The 17,867-nt window shown below is 40.8% G+C and overlaps 1 protein-coding gene across 1 annotated transcript in view; it reads left to right on the top strand.

The window, feature by feature from the left end:
* LOC126092737 (uncharacterized) overlaps positions 1-2,567 on the top strand; it is a 95,394-nt gene extending 92,827 nt beyond the window's left edge. The window contains exon 8 of the mRNA XM_049908462.1: positions 2,266-2,567. Within this exon, the coding sequence (XP_049764419.1) occupies positions 2,266-2,405 (140 nt within the window). The 3' untranslated portion in view covers positions 2,406-2,567. The remainder of the gene's footprint in view (positions 1-2,265) is intronic.
* The last annotated feature ends 15,300 nt before the right edge of the window (positions 2,568-17,867 follow it).

Raw genomic sequence — 17,867 nt, 5'->3', positions numbered from 1 at the left:
ACACAGTAGTGAGGTAACAGCGGCAAATAAGAGCCGAAACTACTGCATAATCAGGTAACAGTTATTGTATCCAGGTGGCTAACAAAAATAATAAGCAGAAGAAGGGAAAGATAATAGAGGATTTCTTAGACGATGAGTTTGACTTTAGAAACGATAAAGGCACCAGAGGGGCAGTCCTCATCGGGCACTTGATGTTGGAAGAAAGACTTTAGAAAAATTAAAATTCTTTCATAGCAGTTGTCGAACTATAAAAAAGGTCCAACGTTCGACAACGTAGTGTGGGGCGAAATGCTGAAGTTCTCAGGAAAATAGATGCAAGACGTGCTCGGATTGAAAAGGGTGTGAGACAGGGATGTTCCTGTCTATCAGTGTATAGATCGAAGAAGTAGGGAAGGAAATAAAAGAAAGATCCTTGAGTGGGAGTTAAACTCATGGTGAAATGATATGAACTATATGTTTTTCTGATGACATTGCTGTCCTCAGGAAAATAAGGAGTAATTGCAGGATCTGTTGAATAGTACGAATAGTCTAACGAACATACATAATACATTGCAAGCAAAAGGCAGGAAGATGACACTAATGAGAAGCAGCAGGAACAGATTAGTGGGAAAATTAACATCAAACTTGGAGACTACGAAATAGACAAACTGAAAGCTATCATCTAACTGAGAAGCAAAATAACATACGATGGATGGTACACATGCAAAGATGGTATTCCTGATCCAAACGACTCTACTAAAACTGATGAAACGTCAGCCATTATCTGAAGAAGGAATTTCTGAGAATGTACCTTTGGATCACAGTATTTTATGAACGTGGGTCACAAACTGTGAGAAAACCGGGAAAGAAGAGAATCGAATCATTTGCAGTATGGTGGTATTAATGTTAAAAATTAAGTGGGTTAATAAGAAATGTGGGATTATCCGTAGAATCACTGAGAAAGGCAACATGTGGAAAGCATTAACAAGAAGGAGGAACAACATACCAGGGTTGTCCAGAAAGTAAAAAATGGTTCAAATGGCTCTGAGCACTATGGGACTTGACTTTTGAGGTCATCAGTCCCCTAGAACTTAGAACTACTTAAACCTAACTATCCTAAGACCATCAGACACATCCATGCCCGAGGCAGGATTCGAACCTGCCGGTTCCAGACTAAAGCGCCTAGAACCGCTCGGCCACTCCAGAAAGTAAGTTCCGATCTGTCGCAAAAGGGAAACCACAGTGAAAACCAGAAACGTTTTATTTGCAACAGTTAGGTACACCTTCTTGTCTACACTTACTTGTCTACGTAGTCGCCGCTCCAACTTCGAGTTTTATCGTACTGTTGTATAACTTTCCAGTATCCTCGTCATGGAAAGCAGCCGTCAGAGCTTCCGGCCAGTTATCTGCACTGGTCTGCAGCTCGTTGTCTGTGGAAAAATTTTGTCATCATAGCCAGCGGTTCTTGTGAGTAGAGGTGAGACTCAGGGGGAGCCAATTACGGAATGCATTGTGGGTGATGAAACACTTCTCATCGGAAGCGCTGCAGGAGCGTCTTCATTGCCCCTGCAGTGTGCGGACGAGAATTGACATGAAGAAGCAACTGCTCGACAGTTGTGTTATGTGGGCTGCGTGACACAGATGAAGTCTCTAAGCATGCCCTCATACTTGGCGGGAGACGCTATTATCTACGCATCTTTATGTGCTCACTGTTCACTCAAAGATGAAAAGAGCGACGCGACACGATCGGTGGGCATACTAGAGACACTGCTCAACACACCTGTGGAAAGCTTTACCGGATTTTCACAGTGGTTTCCATTTTACGAACAATCGGAACTTACTTTCTGGATAACCCTCGTAATAAGAAATATGTTAAGATGTCAAAGAATTTCTTCCATAGTACCTGAAGCGGAAAAATATGGTAACACAGTAGAGGAAAACAGATTGAAGAATATCCTACAAGTAACTGAAGAATTTGGGTGTCAGTGTTGCTCTGACGTAATGTGGTTTGGACAAGGGAGTGACTCATGACGGCATGCATCAGACCAATCAGCAGACCAATGAAGAAAAAACACTCAGGGTGGGTTACTAATTTGAATTTTAGTTGTACTGACTTCACTACTGCTATCTACTCTTATGCATATTTAGCTCAACATATTACAGGTCTTCATCACTGACGCAAGAAGGGACGCTTTTTGTACGAGAGCACTGGGATCTATCTGGAGTAAGCTAAACCGCATTATCCATCGCAGTGAAGTAGAGACTCAGGTGTGTTTTTAATTTCAGAGAAAGCGTGTGGCAGCGAGGAGAAGCTGCTACGTGGGGGCGTGTTCGTAGTGGATTCCATCCCTCGCGTGCCTACGGGCAAAGTGAGCAGAGGTCAGCTGAGAAGCAGTCTTCAGAAGAGAATCACAAAGGAGGTCTAGCCACTCGTCCAGCTTATCAGCTGCCATCTGCTAGTGTTTACTGCACACCACACAGTAAAGTACATTACTATGCTACATACCTGTTTACCTGTTTAATTTACAGCTTTCTTTGTATGGTGGTATAAGGCTACATCATAAATAAATTCAAAATGGCTTTGTTAACGGAAATGTATCAAAACTGTATAAGAAAACACGTTCGAACAGATTCGAGTTGAAGACGTTGGACATAAAGAGAAATTGCATATTAATTGATTAGTAATGCATTTTGTTCATAGCAATTAGGGTATCAGCCAAGGAACATTCCAAGCAGAAGTTGTGTTTTAGACAATGTGGATTCTGGCAGTATACTATCACAAGACTGGTCGCAGCTTACTTGTGATTTATCTTTTTTCATTTCTCTTCAGTTAAGATCCATCTTCTAACCACACTATTTTAATCTGAGCAGGTGGCTAAGTTATTGTCATCAGTTAGAAGATGAATCTCACGCTATCGTACACGGTTTGTGACAAGTGGTCAACAGTCCAAACACAACACACTGTTTGGATTGGTGAGAGAGCATGTGAGTATAAAGGTATAGCCCACCTTGGATGACAGATTGGATGTATGCTGTGTTTCTGTGTGTCACCAATACACTGATGGCCACTACAATTGCACCAGGAAGAATTCAAATAACGAAATTGTACTTGTTGTGCACCTACAGGACGTCAAGTTCCAGTTTCAAAACGCTGTAGAAGGAGAACGAGTGCATCGAAATTGAACAGCATATTATTGTCTCGGGGATAACGTAACAGAACAAAAAAAATTTACAAGAATTTTACAAAAAGATTGCGCTATAAGCGTCTTAACGTAAATGGTGTCAGCTACAAGTGACAGATTAACTGTCCAATACCCATTCCATTACCCAGTTAGATATCCTTAGGCGCTTTCTGATGTATCCAGTCTAGTGAGGCTTCTTTTAGTCAGATTGTGATGTAAAACTCTTTTTTTTCTGAGAAACTCGATGCTGTACTTACTCAGTGAATGTCGGTTGTATACTTTAGTCTACATGATTGTTCTGTAACACAACATTTCAAAGATAAGAGCATACACTTTGCTTTAAGAGACAATCTTAAGCTGCCTTTTTAAGTTGGAATTATTGCGATTCAGCTCTGTAATATGATAGAGGAGATCATTTCAATGTTGGGTTCCTGTCATCGAAAAGGATTTAAGGACGGTAGGTGCACGATAGATAGGAGCAGAAAGGGTTTTGTTCTTTTGGGCACGAGTGTTTCTGATCTGCTGTTCGGACTACAGTGTTAGAGCGTCGAGTTCAAGGAGAGGTATATGAGTCTGAATATGTTGACAAGACGGCGAAGGAGTGTACGGAACTGTCTACGATTGTTTGCAGGAAGCCAGAACAGCATGGTGAAATGTGATCAAAACGACACACGTCACGACAGAGTAGGCGTTCATCACCAGATCTGAGCACCATGAGATTTCCTGCGTAAGACTTTGCAGGATAAAACCTGTATAGTCCAACGAAATCGCTTGGAATTTTGCCACATAAGGCTTAAATCTTATATTATGTGACCATATGATGGATGATGTTCACAAGATGATATTGAGAATCTCGGTAGCAGTCATCAATTGGCTTTGCTCTTAAACGTACTATTAGCAGACGATAGATGGAAACAAAATAAATGGAAAATCAGTACTTCATCCACAGCAGTCGGTAAAACTTGTATTTTTTACTATTACTGTGGAGAGAATAGTCGGTGGTAAACGGAGCACCAGAAGTTACTCCTTATGAGTTAGCTCACCACAAAAAACACTGGATCCATCTTTTAATAAGTATGTTACTGTTTTGTGACAAATCGCTGGAACGGTACCTTAGAATAGGTAGAAGTAACCGTCCGGAGTGACCCGAAGTAGAATGACGGCTTAAAAGAAACTACGCGGAAAGCAGACGACCGATTGAGATTCTTAAGGAGAATATTAAGGAAAAAGCTTACAAATTTCAAACTTTTCTTGGGTATAGGGTGTCTGTGTTGTATTAATACAAAATGCTAAAAATACGTGACGAAGAGGAGCACATCCCTTCATGGTATCGTTTAACTGGCGTGAAAGCGTTACCAAAATGTTCAAAACATTCAAGTGCCAGGCCATATACAGGGTTTTTCAAAAATGACCGGTATATTTGAAACGACAATAAAAACTAAACGAGCAGCGATAGAAATACACCGTTTGTTGCAATATGCTTGGGACAACAGTACATTTTCAGGCGGACAAACTTTCGAAATTACAGTAGTTACAATTTTCAACAACAGATGGCGCTGCAAGTGATGTGAAAGATATAGAAGACAACGCAGTCTGTGGGTGCGCCATTCTGCACGTCGTCTTTCTGCTGTAAGCGTGTGCTGTTCACAACGTGCAAGTGTGCTGTAGACAACATGGTTTATTCCTTAGAACAGAGGATTTTTCTGGTGTTGGAATTCCACCGCCTAGAACACAGTGTTGTTGCAACAAGACGAAGTTTTCAACGGAGGTTTAATGTAACCAAAGGACCGAAAAGCGATACAATAAAGGATCTGTTTGAAAAATCTCAACGGACTGGGAACGTGACGGATGAACGTGCTGGAAAGGTAGGGCGACCGTGTACGGCAACCACAGAGGGCAATGCGCAGCTAGTGCGGCAGGTGATCCAAGAGCGGCCTCGGGTTTCCGTTCGCCGTGTTGCAGCTGCGGTCCAAATGACGCCAACGTTTCATGCGCCAGAGTTTACACCTCTATCCATACAAAATTCTAACGCGGCAACCCCTCAGCGCCGCTACCATTGCTGCACGAGAGACATTCGCTAACGATATAGTGCACAGGATTGATGACGGCGATATTCATGTGGGCAGCATTTGGTTTACTGACGAAGCTTATTTTTACCTGGACGGCTTCGTCAATAAACAGAACTGGCGCATATGGGGAACCGAAAAGCCCCATGTTGCAGTCCCATCGTCCATGCATCCTCAAAAAGTACTGGTCTGGGCCGCCATTTCTTCCAAAGGAATCATTGGCCCATTTTTCAGATCCGAAACGATTACTGCATCACGCTATCTGGACATTCTTCGTGAATTTGTGGCGGCACAAACTGCCTTAGACGACACTGCGGACACCTCGTGGTTTATGCAAGATGGTGCCCGGCCACATCGCACGGCCGACGTCTTTAATTTCCTGAATGAATATTTCGATGATCGTGTGATTACTTTGGGCTATCCGAAACATACAGCAGGCGGCGTGGATTGGCCTCCCTATTCGCCAGACATGAACCCCTGTGACTTCTTTCTGTGGGGACACTTGAAAGACCAGGTGTACCGCCAGAATCCAGAAACAATTGAACAGCTGAAGCAGTACATCTCATCTGCATGTGAAGCCATTAGGCCAGACACGTTGTCAAAGGTTTCGGGTAATTTCATTCAGAGACTACGCCATATTATTGCTACGCATGGTGGATATGTGGAAAATATCGTACTATAGAGTTTCCCAGACCGCAGCGCCATCTGTTGTTGAAAATTGTAACTACTGTAATTTCGAAAGTTTGTCTGCCTGAAAATGTACTGTAGTCCCAAGCATATTGCAACAAACGGTGTATTTCTATTGCTGCTCGTTTAGTTTTTATTGCCGTTTCAAATATACCGGTCATTTTTGAAACACCCTGTAAGAGAAGTGTTGTGCATCACGGTGAGGTTCAGTGTTGAAATATTGAGGGCATGCTTTCCCAGGAGAATCGGGAAACACATCACTTTCTTTCAAAAACGTGTTGCGAAACGATCACAACGAGAAAATCAGAGAAAATAGAGGTAATACAGAGGTTCTCCGACCAACATTACTCCCACGAAATACTGGCGAACAGAACATAAAGGGGAGAAAATATACTAGTAGCAGACGTTTACCTACTATTGTGTTTCTTAAACTCTTGTTGTGGAAGAAAATAGCCATCCTCAGCTTTCCATTCTTTAAATACGCATTTATGTATTTTTTCTCTATAAATTTGTATTCTGTGCAAACATGTGTGCTTTATGCCTAAAGAGAGGAAAAACTACAGAGACCAAATAAAATAAAGGAACAAACAAACAGAAGTACCCTCAATATAGAGTTAGGTAGCTTGCGGAGATTGTATGTCTAGAAATTCAACCATGGCTCATTCTCTAGACGTCTGCATCTTCTAAAGTTTACTGAGACCCACACATAATGATCAGCAGGTACACCATAAGACGTTTGTCGATTTCATGTAGGTGGTGAGACATCGCAGAAAAAGAACTACTGTGTCTTTCACTAACTTCCAGAAAACTGGTATCCACAATTTACTGTCGAGAAGCGGCAGGAGTCTGAATGTAGTAGTCTGTCTATGCATATTATGTGGAACATCCTGGCAGACTGAAGCTGTGTGCCGACCCTACGTTGGAACACGGGACTTTTGCCTTCCCGTGGCAAGTGCTCTGCCGACAGAACTACCCCGGCACATCTAACAACCTGTCCTCACAGCATTAAATCTGCCAGTATCTTATTTCCTACCTTCAAAACTTCACAGCAGTTCTCTTGTGAAACTTGTAATGCAACGGCTCCTAGAAGAAAGGTTAGTGCGGAGACATGGCTTAGCTATAAACTGGGGAGGATGTTTCCGGAATCAAATTCTTACTCTGCATCGGAATGTGTGCTAATATAAAACTTCCTTGTGGGAACGTACAGAGTGTCGCGAGAAGAAGTTCAGATGGCTCTGAGCACTATGGGACTTAACAGCTGAGGTCATCAGTCCCTGAGAACTTAGAACTACTTAAACCTAACTAACCTAAGGACATCACACACATCCATGCCCGAGGCAGGATTCGAACCTGCGACCGTAGCTGTCGCGCAGTTCCAGACTGAAGCGCCTAAAACCGCTTGGTCACACTGGCCGGCGGGAGAAGAAGTATCTCATTTCAAAATTAAATACCAGGTCTCGAAAACAAAGATCGGTAGGCGAGTGCAACATACCAATGATGTTATGAAAGCTGTAAAAATGTTATACAGGAAATTCTAAACAGTTCGAAAAGCTTCTCGGAGGTGGCGCTGTAATCGCTACAAGTAGTGTCATTAATGGAGCTACCAGTTCCAACGTTGATACGTGAAAGGATGGTAATGTACCGAAGAAAGGGATTGAGATCACGTATTCCACTGAACCACTTGTTTTTCCAGTACTGGAATACCACAGGTTAGAACACGATATTATGGCAACAAAGCGTAGTTCGATAACACGATTTAATGTTCCAAAATGACCCAAAGCGAAAACCCTTCGAAAGCTTTTCGCTAAATTCAAATGGCAGGCAGCGTGCGTGATTATCTGTCGGTGTCTGTTGGCCACAAGCATAATGTAGATACTCATGAACAAACCACGCCGGTTTTTGGAAGTTTTCAGCAAACTCTAAGGAAATTCGTCCGAGGAATAGCAGGAGAGACTGGTTTGAAGCATTCCAGCTTAGCAGAAATACTGAGATAGAGCCAATACACGTTCCCATTCAGAATTCAAAGTCACCAAGCCATACCTGTACTAGGAGCATAACAGAGGGCTGACTTCACGAACCAGACTGTCTCAATGAATGATAATGAAGTATATTTTGTTAGTTGCATCTGCTTCATCGAAGAGGTAGACTTCCATCTGAGTGGAACCGTGTATAGTAAGACTGGAGGTTTTCAAGTTGCTATAATCAACATTTGTTTGAAGGGAAACTGTATTCTCCAAAAGCTACAGTCTGTGCTACGATATGCAGCACTCATTGAATTCATCTACTTCATGATCGTCAGTCCTCACGCTGTTCTCATATGTGCTACTTTTCATTACTTTCGTATTCTTTCCATTTACCCTCAGTCCATATTCTGTGCTTTTTAGTTTATTCATTACATTTAGCTGAACATGTAGTTCTCCTTCACATTGATATCCTTCCACCTCGAATTTTGATTCCACTTCTGAACCTTTATTTTATTTCTATCATTGTTCCTTCAATGTAATTATTGAACAGTAGGGCGAAAGACTACATAGCGGTCTTCCACACTTTTTATCCCAGCACTTCCTTCTTGATCATCCACTCTTATTATTCCTTCTTTATTCTTATTATATTGTATTGTATTGTATATTACCTTCCTCTCCTTATAGCTTACCCCTACTATTCTCATAATTTCGAACATTTTGCACGATTTTAGATTCCCAAACTTTTTTTCCAGTCGACGGATCCTATGAATGTCCCTCGAATTTTCTTTAGTCTTTCTTCCATAATGAACGGCTACATCAGAATAGCGACACTGGTGTCTTTACCTTCCTTAAATCCAAACTGATCGTCATCTAACAGATCCTAAGTTATCTTTTCCATTTTTCCATTCTTCTGTATATTATTGTTGTCAGCAACTTCGCTGCATGAGCTGTTAAACTGAGTGTACAATAATTCTCGTAATTGTCAGTTCTTGCAGTCTTCGAAATTGCATGGATGATATTTTTCCGAAAGTCAGACGATGTGTCGTCGGACTCATGCACTCTGCACAACAACATGGATAGTCGTTTTTTTGCCACTTCCTCGAACGATTTTAGAATTTCTAATGGGATGTTAGCTATCCCTTCTGCCGTATTGGATGGTAATTACCGTTGCACTATTAATGTTACCACCCTTGCTTTTGTCACCAAAGGTGGTTTAGACTTTCCTTTATGCAAAGTCAGTCCTTCCAACCATAATTTCTTTTTCGCTTTCTTCACACTTTCCATGCGGTCATTTCGTCTTAGCTTCCTTGCACTTCCTGTTTATGTCGTTCCTCAGCGACTTCTGTAGTCCTGAATTTCCCTGAAGGTTTTTGTACCACTTTCTTTCATCTATAAACTGAAGTATTTCTTCCATTACCAAATCTTTCTTAGCAGTTACCTTCCTGGTACCTATGATTTTTATTTCATCTTCCATGACTGGCCATTTTATAGATGTCGATTCCTCTTCAACTGTGCTGCCTACTGACCTTTTCTTTATTGCTGTATCTGTAGCCTTAGAGAGCTTAAAGAGAAACTTGTCCTTCCTTAGTACCTCCGTACTCCACTTCTTTGCGTATTTAATCTTCCTGACTAATCTCTTAAACTTCAGCATACTCTTCATCCTACTACATTGTTATCCGAGTCTATATTTGCTCATGGGTACGCCGTGCAACCCAGTATCTGATTTTGGAGTCTCTTTGTGACCATGATGTAATCCAACCAAAATCTCCCATCACCCAGTCTTTTCCAAGAGTGATTCTCAGATAGAGTATTAGCTACTAGTAGCTGAAATTGGTTACAGAACTTAATTATTCTTTCTCCTCTCTCATTCCTTGTCCCAAGCACATATTCTACTGTAACCTTTTCTTATACTCTTTCCCCTACAACTGCATTCCAGTCCCCCATGAATATTTGATTTTCATCCCCCCCTTACGCGCTGCATTACCATTTCAGTATCCTCAGGTACTTTCTCTATCTCTTCATCTTCAGCTTGCGAGGTCGGTATGTATACCTGAACTATCGTTGACAATAGTGGTTTGTTGTCGATTCTGATAAGAACAACCCTATTACTGAACTGTTCACAGTAAGACACTCTCCGGTCTACCTTCCTATTTATAACTAATCCTACTCCCGTTATACCATTTTCTGCTGCTGTTGAAATTACCCTATACTCATGTGACCAGAAATCCTTGTCTTCTTTCCATTTCACTTCACTGGCATCTACTACATATAGATTGAGCCTTTGCATTTCCCTATTAGAGATTCTGGAATTCCACGCTCCGCCTTGTAGAATATTATCCTTTCGTTGGTTATTCAATCTTTGTCTCACGACCACCTCCCCTGTAGTGGTCCCCTCCCGGAGGTGCAAACGGGGAACTGATCCGAAATCTTTTACCAACGGAGAGATCATCATGACACATGTCCTGTGGATAAACGTTATGTGTCTTTATTCAGTGTTTTTTTCTGATTCCTAGGCCTTAAGGAGCAGTTTCTGACCCCTGGAACAAGTGACTGCCCTGAACCTCTGTCCGCTCCTCCGCCCTAATTAACAAGTCTATTGGCAGAACGAGGGTGACTTCATATACCGAAAGCCTTCGGGCGCCAATGCTGATTATTAATCAAAATTTAAACTGTGGCGAGTATGGAATTCTGCTCCGAGGATGTTTTAATTACTAATCAAGGACTCTGTCCTAACACCACTGGTGGATAAGTTGAGTTTATGACTTTAGTACTTCGACGAAATAAATTGATCAAAGTTAATAGCAAACACAAATGAGTTGTTGACCAGACTACCGTCAATTATTCTACAGTCGTAATATTATGAACGTAAGATTCAAAATTCAATAAACCCTTCTACAAAACTGATGACGCCCAAGTAAACCAGCAAACTATGCCCGTTAAGGAAACCGCACATGTAGGTACCCGGCGTGATAGACACAGAACCGGTCTACGATTTTGTTTCTGCGAACCAATTACTGTAAAATTGAATAATGCAGGTATGTTTCATTCAACCTTCGTCATAAGTAATTAATTTCACGGCCCTATTCCGTTGATGAAGCAGGTACTAAAACTGATTTATATGCAGAGAACTAATGTAATAGATATCCATCAAGTTTAGTGCGTCATCATTAACATTTTAACTCTTATTTACATTTCATTTGAAGCAGATGAACGGAAGAGCCCTAATTGAAAATGACACAGAAGCGTACGTGTACCACTAAATTAAGGGCCTGTATCATCATTAAAACACATTACTCTCGGCTGAGAAATATTGTTTCCGTAGTAATTTACCCCTTTTCAAATACCGTTGGCTGTGTTAGTGTTAATTAACTGGCGCACATTTGACATTGTTTCCCAATTTGGTAGTGTTATTCGGAAGAATGTAATGGACGTAATTACAATCGAACAAGAAAGTAAAATGAATTTCATAATCTACTCTAGGGAAAAAAACAATATTTTTGAGGCAGTTCATGTAAACTGGTAGATCATACATAAAAGCTGAGATACCTTAATGTTAAAGAACACTTTCAAAACGGTAAGAGCACGCACGTCTAAAATCATTTACGCTATGACTGTAGAAGCGCTGGCACTAAATAGCGAGAAAAATGTCTGAATTGCTAATTGAAATGACAGAATCAGCATTCCAATACTCACAGTATAATTACAATTTCTGGAGTGTCCTCTAATAATCAAGATGAGTAGTGAAACTACTCCTCAATCATGTCTTCAATGACAGGTCTTCACATATGATCTAATAAAAGATTTTTATTGTCAAAACCTTCTTATAGCCCATATCGCATAAGTACATTTTTTTTATTTTCGACAAACGGGTTTGTCAGACTTCGCTATCATCTTCTATTTTGTAACTTAGTGCTTATACGTGGAACATATCTCCTATCATGAGTCATGATGTAACATTTGAGAAAAAATGTTTTTTGGTTGACATTACAAGAAACGGAATTGCAAACAGCACATTCACATCCTTTCTAATGCTATATAGGTAATGTTACCGCTTCCGTTTCTGGCAGAGCCAAAGAAAAAAACTTTGTCAAAAATTATGTCATAAGTCATGAAAGAAAAAATATTCTTTGTATGCGCCTTATGTCACAGAATACCAGAGTTTGTCGAAACATGGTATAGAAAATAAAGAAGTATTCATGCCATCTGTTTTACCAGCTAAAACAGACCGCTCCTTCCCATTTCTCAACGTGAGAATACCCAATCAATTTTTTATTGCTGATTATGAAAGACGAAAATTAAGGTGGAGGTTTCAGCAAAAGTTTCTTTACCGTAACTGATAGATAAGTCATCGATACAGAAATCACGTGAGACTTGCAATATAGTAGTCGTATTTATATATTTTTACGAGTTGCTGTTCTCTGATAATGCCGAGTGTTACCTTCTCTGGTTCTAGTTCTAAGCAAAGAAGGGAAAGCAGAAAGGTGGAAGGAGTATATAGAGGGTCTATACAAGGGCGATTTACTTGAGGGCAATTTTATGGAGATGAAAGAGGATGTAGATGAAGATGAAATGGGAGATATGATACTGCGTGAAGAGTTTGACAGCTCACTGAAAGATCCAAGTCGACACAAGGCCCCAGGAGTAGACATCATTGTATTAGAACTACTGATAGCCTTGGGAGAGCCAGCCATGACAAAACTCTACCACCTGGTGAGCAAGATGTATGCTACAGGCGTAATACCCTTAGACTTCTAGAAAATATAATTCCAATCCCAAAGAAAGCAGATGTTGACTGGTGTCAAAATTACTGAACTATCAGTTTAATAAGTCACGACTGTAAAATACTAACAGAAATTCTTAACAGACGAATGGGAAACCTGGTAGAAGCTGACCTCAAGAAAGATCAGATTTGACTTTGTAGAAATGTTGAAATACGTGAGGCAATACTGATGCTACGACATATCATAGAAGACAGATTGATGAAAGGCAAACCTACGTTCCCAGCACTTGTAGACTAACAGAAAGCTTTTGACAACGTTGACTGGAATACTCTCTTTCAAATTCTGAGGGTGACTGGGGTCAAATACAGGGAGAAACAGGCTATTTTCAATTGGTATAGAAACCAGATGGCAGTCATAAAAGTCGAGGGGCATGAAAGGGAAGCAGTAGTTGGGAAGGGAGTGAGACAGGGTTGTAGCCTATTACCGATGTTACTCAATCTATAAATTGAGCAAGCAGTAAAGGAAACAAAAGAAAAATTTGGAGTAGGAATTACAATCAATAGAGAAGAAATAAACTTTGAGGTTTGCTGACGACATTGTAATTCTGGCAAAAACAGCAAAGGACTTAGAAGAGCAGTTGAACGGAGTGGACAATGTTTTGAAAGGAGGATATAAGATGAACATCAACAAAAGCAAAACGAGGATAATGCAATGTAGTCGAATGAAGTCAGGCTTTGCTGAGGGGATTAGATAAGGAAATGATACACTTAAAGTAATAGATGAGTTTTGCTATTTCGGGATCAAAATAACTGATCATGGTCGAGGTAGAGGAGATGCAAAAAGTAGATTGGCTATGGCCAGGAAAGCGTTTCTGAAGAAGAGAAATTTGTTAACACGAGTATAGATTTAAGTGTCAGGAAGTCTTTTCTGAAAATATTTGTGTGGAGTGTAGCCATGTATGGAAGTGAAACATGGACGATAAATAGTTTAGACAAGAAGAGAATAAAAGCTTTCGAAATGTGGTGCTACCAAAGAATGCTGAAATTTATATGGGTGGATCACGTAACTAATGAGGTGTTATTGCATAGAATTCGGAAGAACAGGAATTTGTAACACAACGTGACTAGAAGAAGGGATCGTTTAGTGGGACACTTTCTGACGCATCAAGGGACCACCAATTTAGTATTGAATGGCAGCGTGAAGGGCAAAAATGTAGAGGGAGACCAAGAGATGAATACACTAAGCAGATTCAGAAGGACGTAGGTTGCAGTAGGTACTTGAAGAAGCCTGCACAGGATATAGTAACATGGAGAGTTGCATCAAACCACTCTCTGAACGGAAGTCCATAAGAACAACAACAACAACAAAATGTTCGTAGGCTTAAGGAATCAGCGAACAAGTGAATAATGGTATTAATATTTACTGATAGTTTTGCGGCACTCGTCTTCAGAACTGGTTTTGTGTTCAGCTAGCATTTGTCACCAATGGCATTACAATGTGTAAACCTTTAGATGGCAGACTCTCCCTAGTCCTGAATCGGCAGAAGTCGGTAAACGTCGAGAGGCTTCGGTAGGCACGCAGTTTCGACTGCTGCGAACATTACGTAGCTGGCTGTGTTGTACAAGGTAGCCATTGCCGTCTGCTTCGTTATTGTTTTTGCGCTGTACTGTTCTGCGTGTTTTTATGGTGCATTTGTGGTAAACATTATCAAAATGAGTGAAGAAGCAGTTGCTGGCCCATTTCGGGAGTTGCCAACATCCCCTACCGGTAGGCCTACGGTTAGATGGAATCCAGTATTATGTATCGATGCTCGCAAAATTATATTGCGTGTGATTGAATGCTGTGAAAGGGAGCAGTAAAACGTGCTTCACCCCATTTACAAATCTTCAGTGAGAGCCGCTACATACACAGGACAAAGCATGCGTAGCATTGGAAGATTCAAACAGTATTCGAAGAATCATCCTGCCGTATCGCCACAAACGCCTGACAAGAAAAGGTGAGTTAGCATTTCAGATATTTTGTTCACGATCACTTTGAAGGAATCACAAAAATTTCATCGCAATCGGATGAATGGTTTGGGAACGCACAGAGGGCAGACATACATACATTCATTTTCATATATATAGAGATTGACAGTTACGTTATACTATATGACCTGTTTAAGTATATTTAAATTTTATAATTAATAGTTTAACATTGCAAGGAATGAAATAATATGAAAAAAAGAAAGTTGCGAGTAGTGGGAATCGAACGCAGGTCCGCTGCTTGACATTGCTTTATCAACTCAATTACGCTGCGCATACAACGATGACGTAACTGTTGGAACATTGTCCATTACAGTTTTTGGGCGTTCGGAGAACATCTCACCAAACTTTCATTGCAATAGGATGAATGGCTTGTGAGCGCATAGTAGACAAACATAAATACATTCATTTATATATATGACGATTTCAGTTTCGTTTACGAGCAACATTTAAAGCGAGTCTTACTTCCAAGCCTTTCGTCTGCTTTCGTGTAAGCATGACGCGCAATTTGTAGTGCCAGCACTGCAACTGGTAGGCGTGCCTTGTGTCCCCCCCCCCCCCCAACAGCTCCACACCCCTGGCCAGCCAATGCTTGCTTCCTCCTCTCCCCACACTCCCCTCACAACTCTTCCATCTTACAGTTAACACACTGTACTCTCCTGAGGGCATAAACGAAGGTAATTTCAAATAACAGTGACATTTTCACACTCTGAAACATAAAATCTGTACAAGAGTCGTTTCAAAGCTCTTTTACAGTAAGTACTATTCCGCACCATATATGTGAGTATGTAGAGTGTCCTGGTTATATCCCATTTTACTTAGTATACGCTGTGAAATGCTGTTTCACAGAGTATCTCGCAAATGTTAAGGAATGAGGGAATACAATTTGTTTGCACTGACATGCACATTTATAATGAATACTGAAAAATTCCGTGAGGCGTAACCAATTTATGCACGGACTTGAAAGTAATAGGCAAGTTATTCACACATAATAGGTTCAGTTTTATAGCTAGAAGTATCATACTGGCGCTGGTGAATATTTCTTTTAGGTGTGGAAGAACGACAGTATTGAGACAGCTGGAGGGAAGAGCCTACAGAAGAGCATGCAAAAGATTCAGAATTTGGAGACTCCGATGCAGGTGATGTAAGTATTATTTCTTCTGTGTGCAGTGGTGCCAGGGAAATACAGTGTCAAGTGGGGCTCTGGGTGAAATGTCTAGTACAGATGTAACAGTTAGGGTGGACTGTTTCTCTGTGTTTGAAGAATCATTTCATGTAAGTCGTAAATGTGAAGTAGCTGCAGATGTGGATTTACGTGCAGGATAAAGTTGGTTGTGAACCCCAGTCCGTTGGAGAAAGTGTTCCTCCTCAAGGCATTTGTTTACTAAGGGATGTTGACGTTGATATTTTCCCGTTATGGTTCAAATGGTTCTCAGCACTATGGGACTTAACATCTAAGGTCATCAGTCCCCTAGAACATAAAACTACTTAAACCTAACTAACCTAAGGACATCTCACACATCCATGCCCGAGGCAGGATTCGAACCTGCGACAGTAGCGGTCGCGCGGTTCCAGACGGAAGCGCCTAGAACCGCTCGACCACACCGGCTGGCTTCCCGTTATGTCTTCAAACTTACCAATAAAATTAGTACGTATAATTTTGTGCATCCGATCCAGTTGCACGAATATAAACCACCCCGTGACGCAATGTACACTTAGAAATACGTAATACATTGGACAGTTTTATTTATTACTGTTCCCTAGGAGAATGTAATGTGTTTCATTTTTATGCTAGATAAAACATTTTGTAAATTGAAGGTTAAATGCGTAAAGTATTCTGAAGACCTCCAGGGCGCTATGCCAGCAGGTAGTGACTATGTGTAACGTTGCGCCGTGGAGAGCCAGCTTCCGGGTGGCGCCATGAATCACTCACAGCCACGTACTGATTCAGGGCCCGCGTGATTGCTCCCCGGTCTTTGCTGAAACCCCGAGCTTAATAAATCTCGATGGCGCCGGAGCAGGCCTTCAGTCACACATAATGAGAGAATTAATGTGCGTGTCAGCGGTTGGAGAGGGGGAGCGCATTCACAAGCGGAAGTAGATGCCAGACCCGTGTCAGGGTTTCTCCGCGACCACAAACAGGGCCGCAAGAGCTCCATGTGGATCCAGCTTAGTTCGTGGATACAGAATCTCAAAAACTTGTGCAGAAACGCCGGTGCAAATTTTTAATTTCATCTGATATCTGCTGGAGTCAGTAATATCAAATGTAAGTATTCTGGCGGACCTTGAGTGTAAGAGAGTTAAAATTTATTCAAATGTGTTCTTCAGTCAGTGAATATATGTTTCATTAGACTACTTAAGTTAACCAGTTGTTCGTCACACGCTTCGTCCCATTCTGCACAATGTTAATCGCATGACCCTGATTCTCTCTTCGTTTTATATAACTATTGTCAGCTCATTTGCTATTTGTACAGTGTTCAATATTGATCTAACATAATTTGACATTGTATATTGATCTCTCCTGACCGTAGGTTAGATGTTGTGTGGTACATTATTTTAGCCAGACGTATGGACATGAAACAGAGCTTTCATTGACTGATTTTCTGCTTAGTATCGTTAAGGTACACTTTATTGAAACTGTCGAGTATTACCACTGCGTATCTTGTATTGTTTAAACCTCTTTATTTTTTCCTGACATCCACAATGATGTAGCTAGTCAGCAACAACTGATTATCCAAACCATAAACATTTCGTCCTGGCACTGCATCTTTTGGGATATGTGATGTACTGAATTGTATATTGTACTCAGAAATTATATATATCACATATATTATTGGCAATTTTGTTTTAAGTAAAATTTTTATCACAGTTTAAATTTCTCTCGTGTAATGCATACTAAACAGATACTACATTGTGATGTGCAAATAACATTAAATGTACAAAAAATTAAATCTGATAGTTGATCCTTGTGGTTTGAGTCATCATACCAGTACCTTCTCTTGTACAAATATTACTAATGGCTTATTGTAATCGTTGTTATTAAGGTTCTTTTTATCTGATAATTATCTTCGTGCGTAAGAACTCTTTGCGATGATACCGTTGGGACTGCTAGTACTTCGGCTATTGATGCTGGGTCTAGACAACATATTATGTCCAGTCCCCTGATGTGTGTCGGTATGTCGAAGGATGCTGATTTGAGAAAATAACGGTTCTTCTCTGTTATGAGTCTGACAGCTAATGGGAT

Source organism: Schistocerca cancellata, chromosome 7, assembly GCF_023864275.1.
Source record: "Schistocerca cancellata isolate TAMUIC-IGC-003103 chromosome 7, iqSchCanc2.1, whole genome shotgun sequence".
Taxonomy (NCBI): Eukaryota; Metazoa; Arthropoda; class Insecta; order Orthoptera; family Acrididae; genus Schistocerca; species Schistocerca cancellata.
Note: the sequence above shows the minus strand (reverse complement) of the source record. Positions and strands in the feature narration are given on the sequence as shown.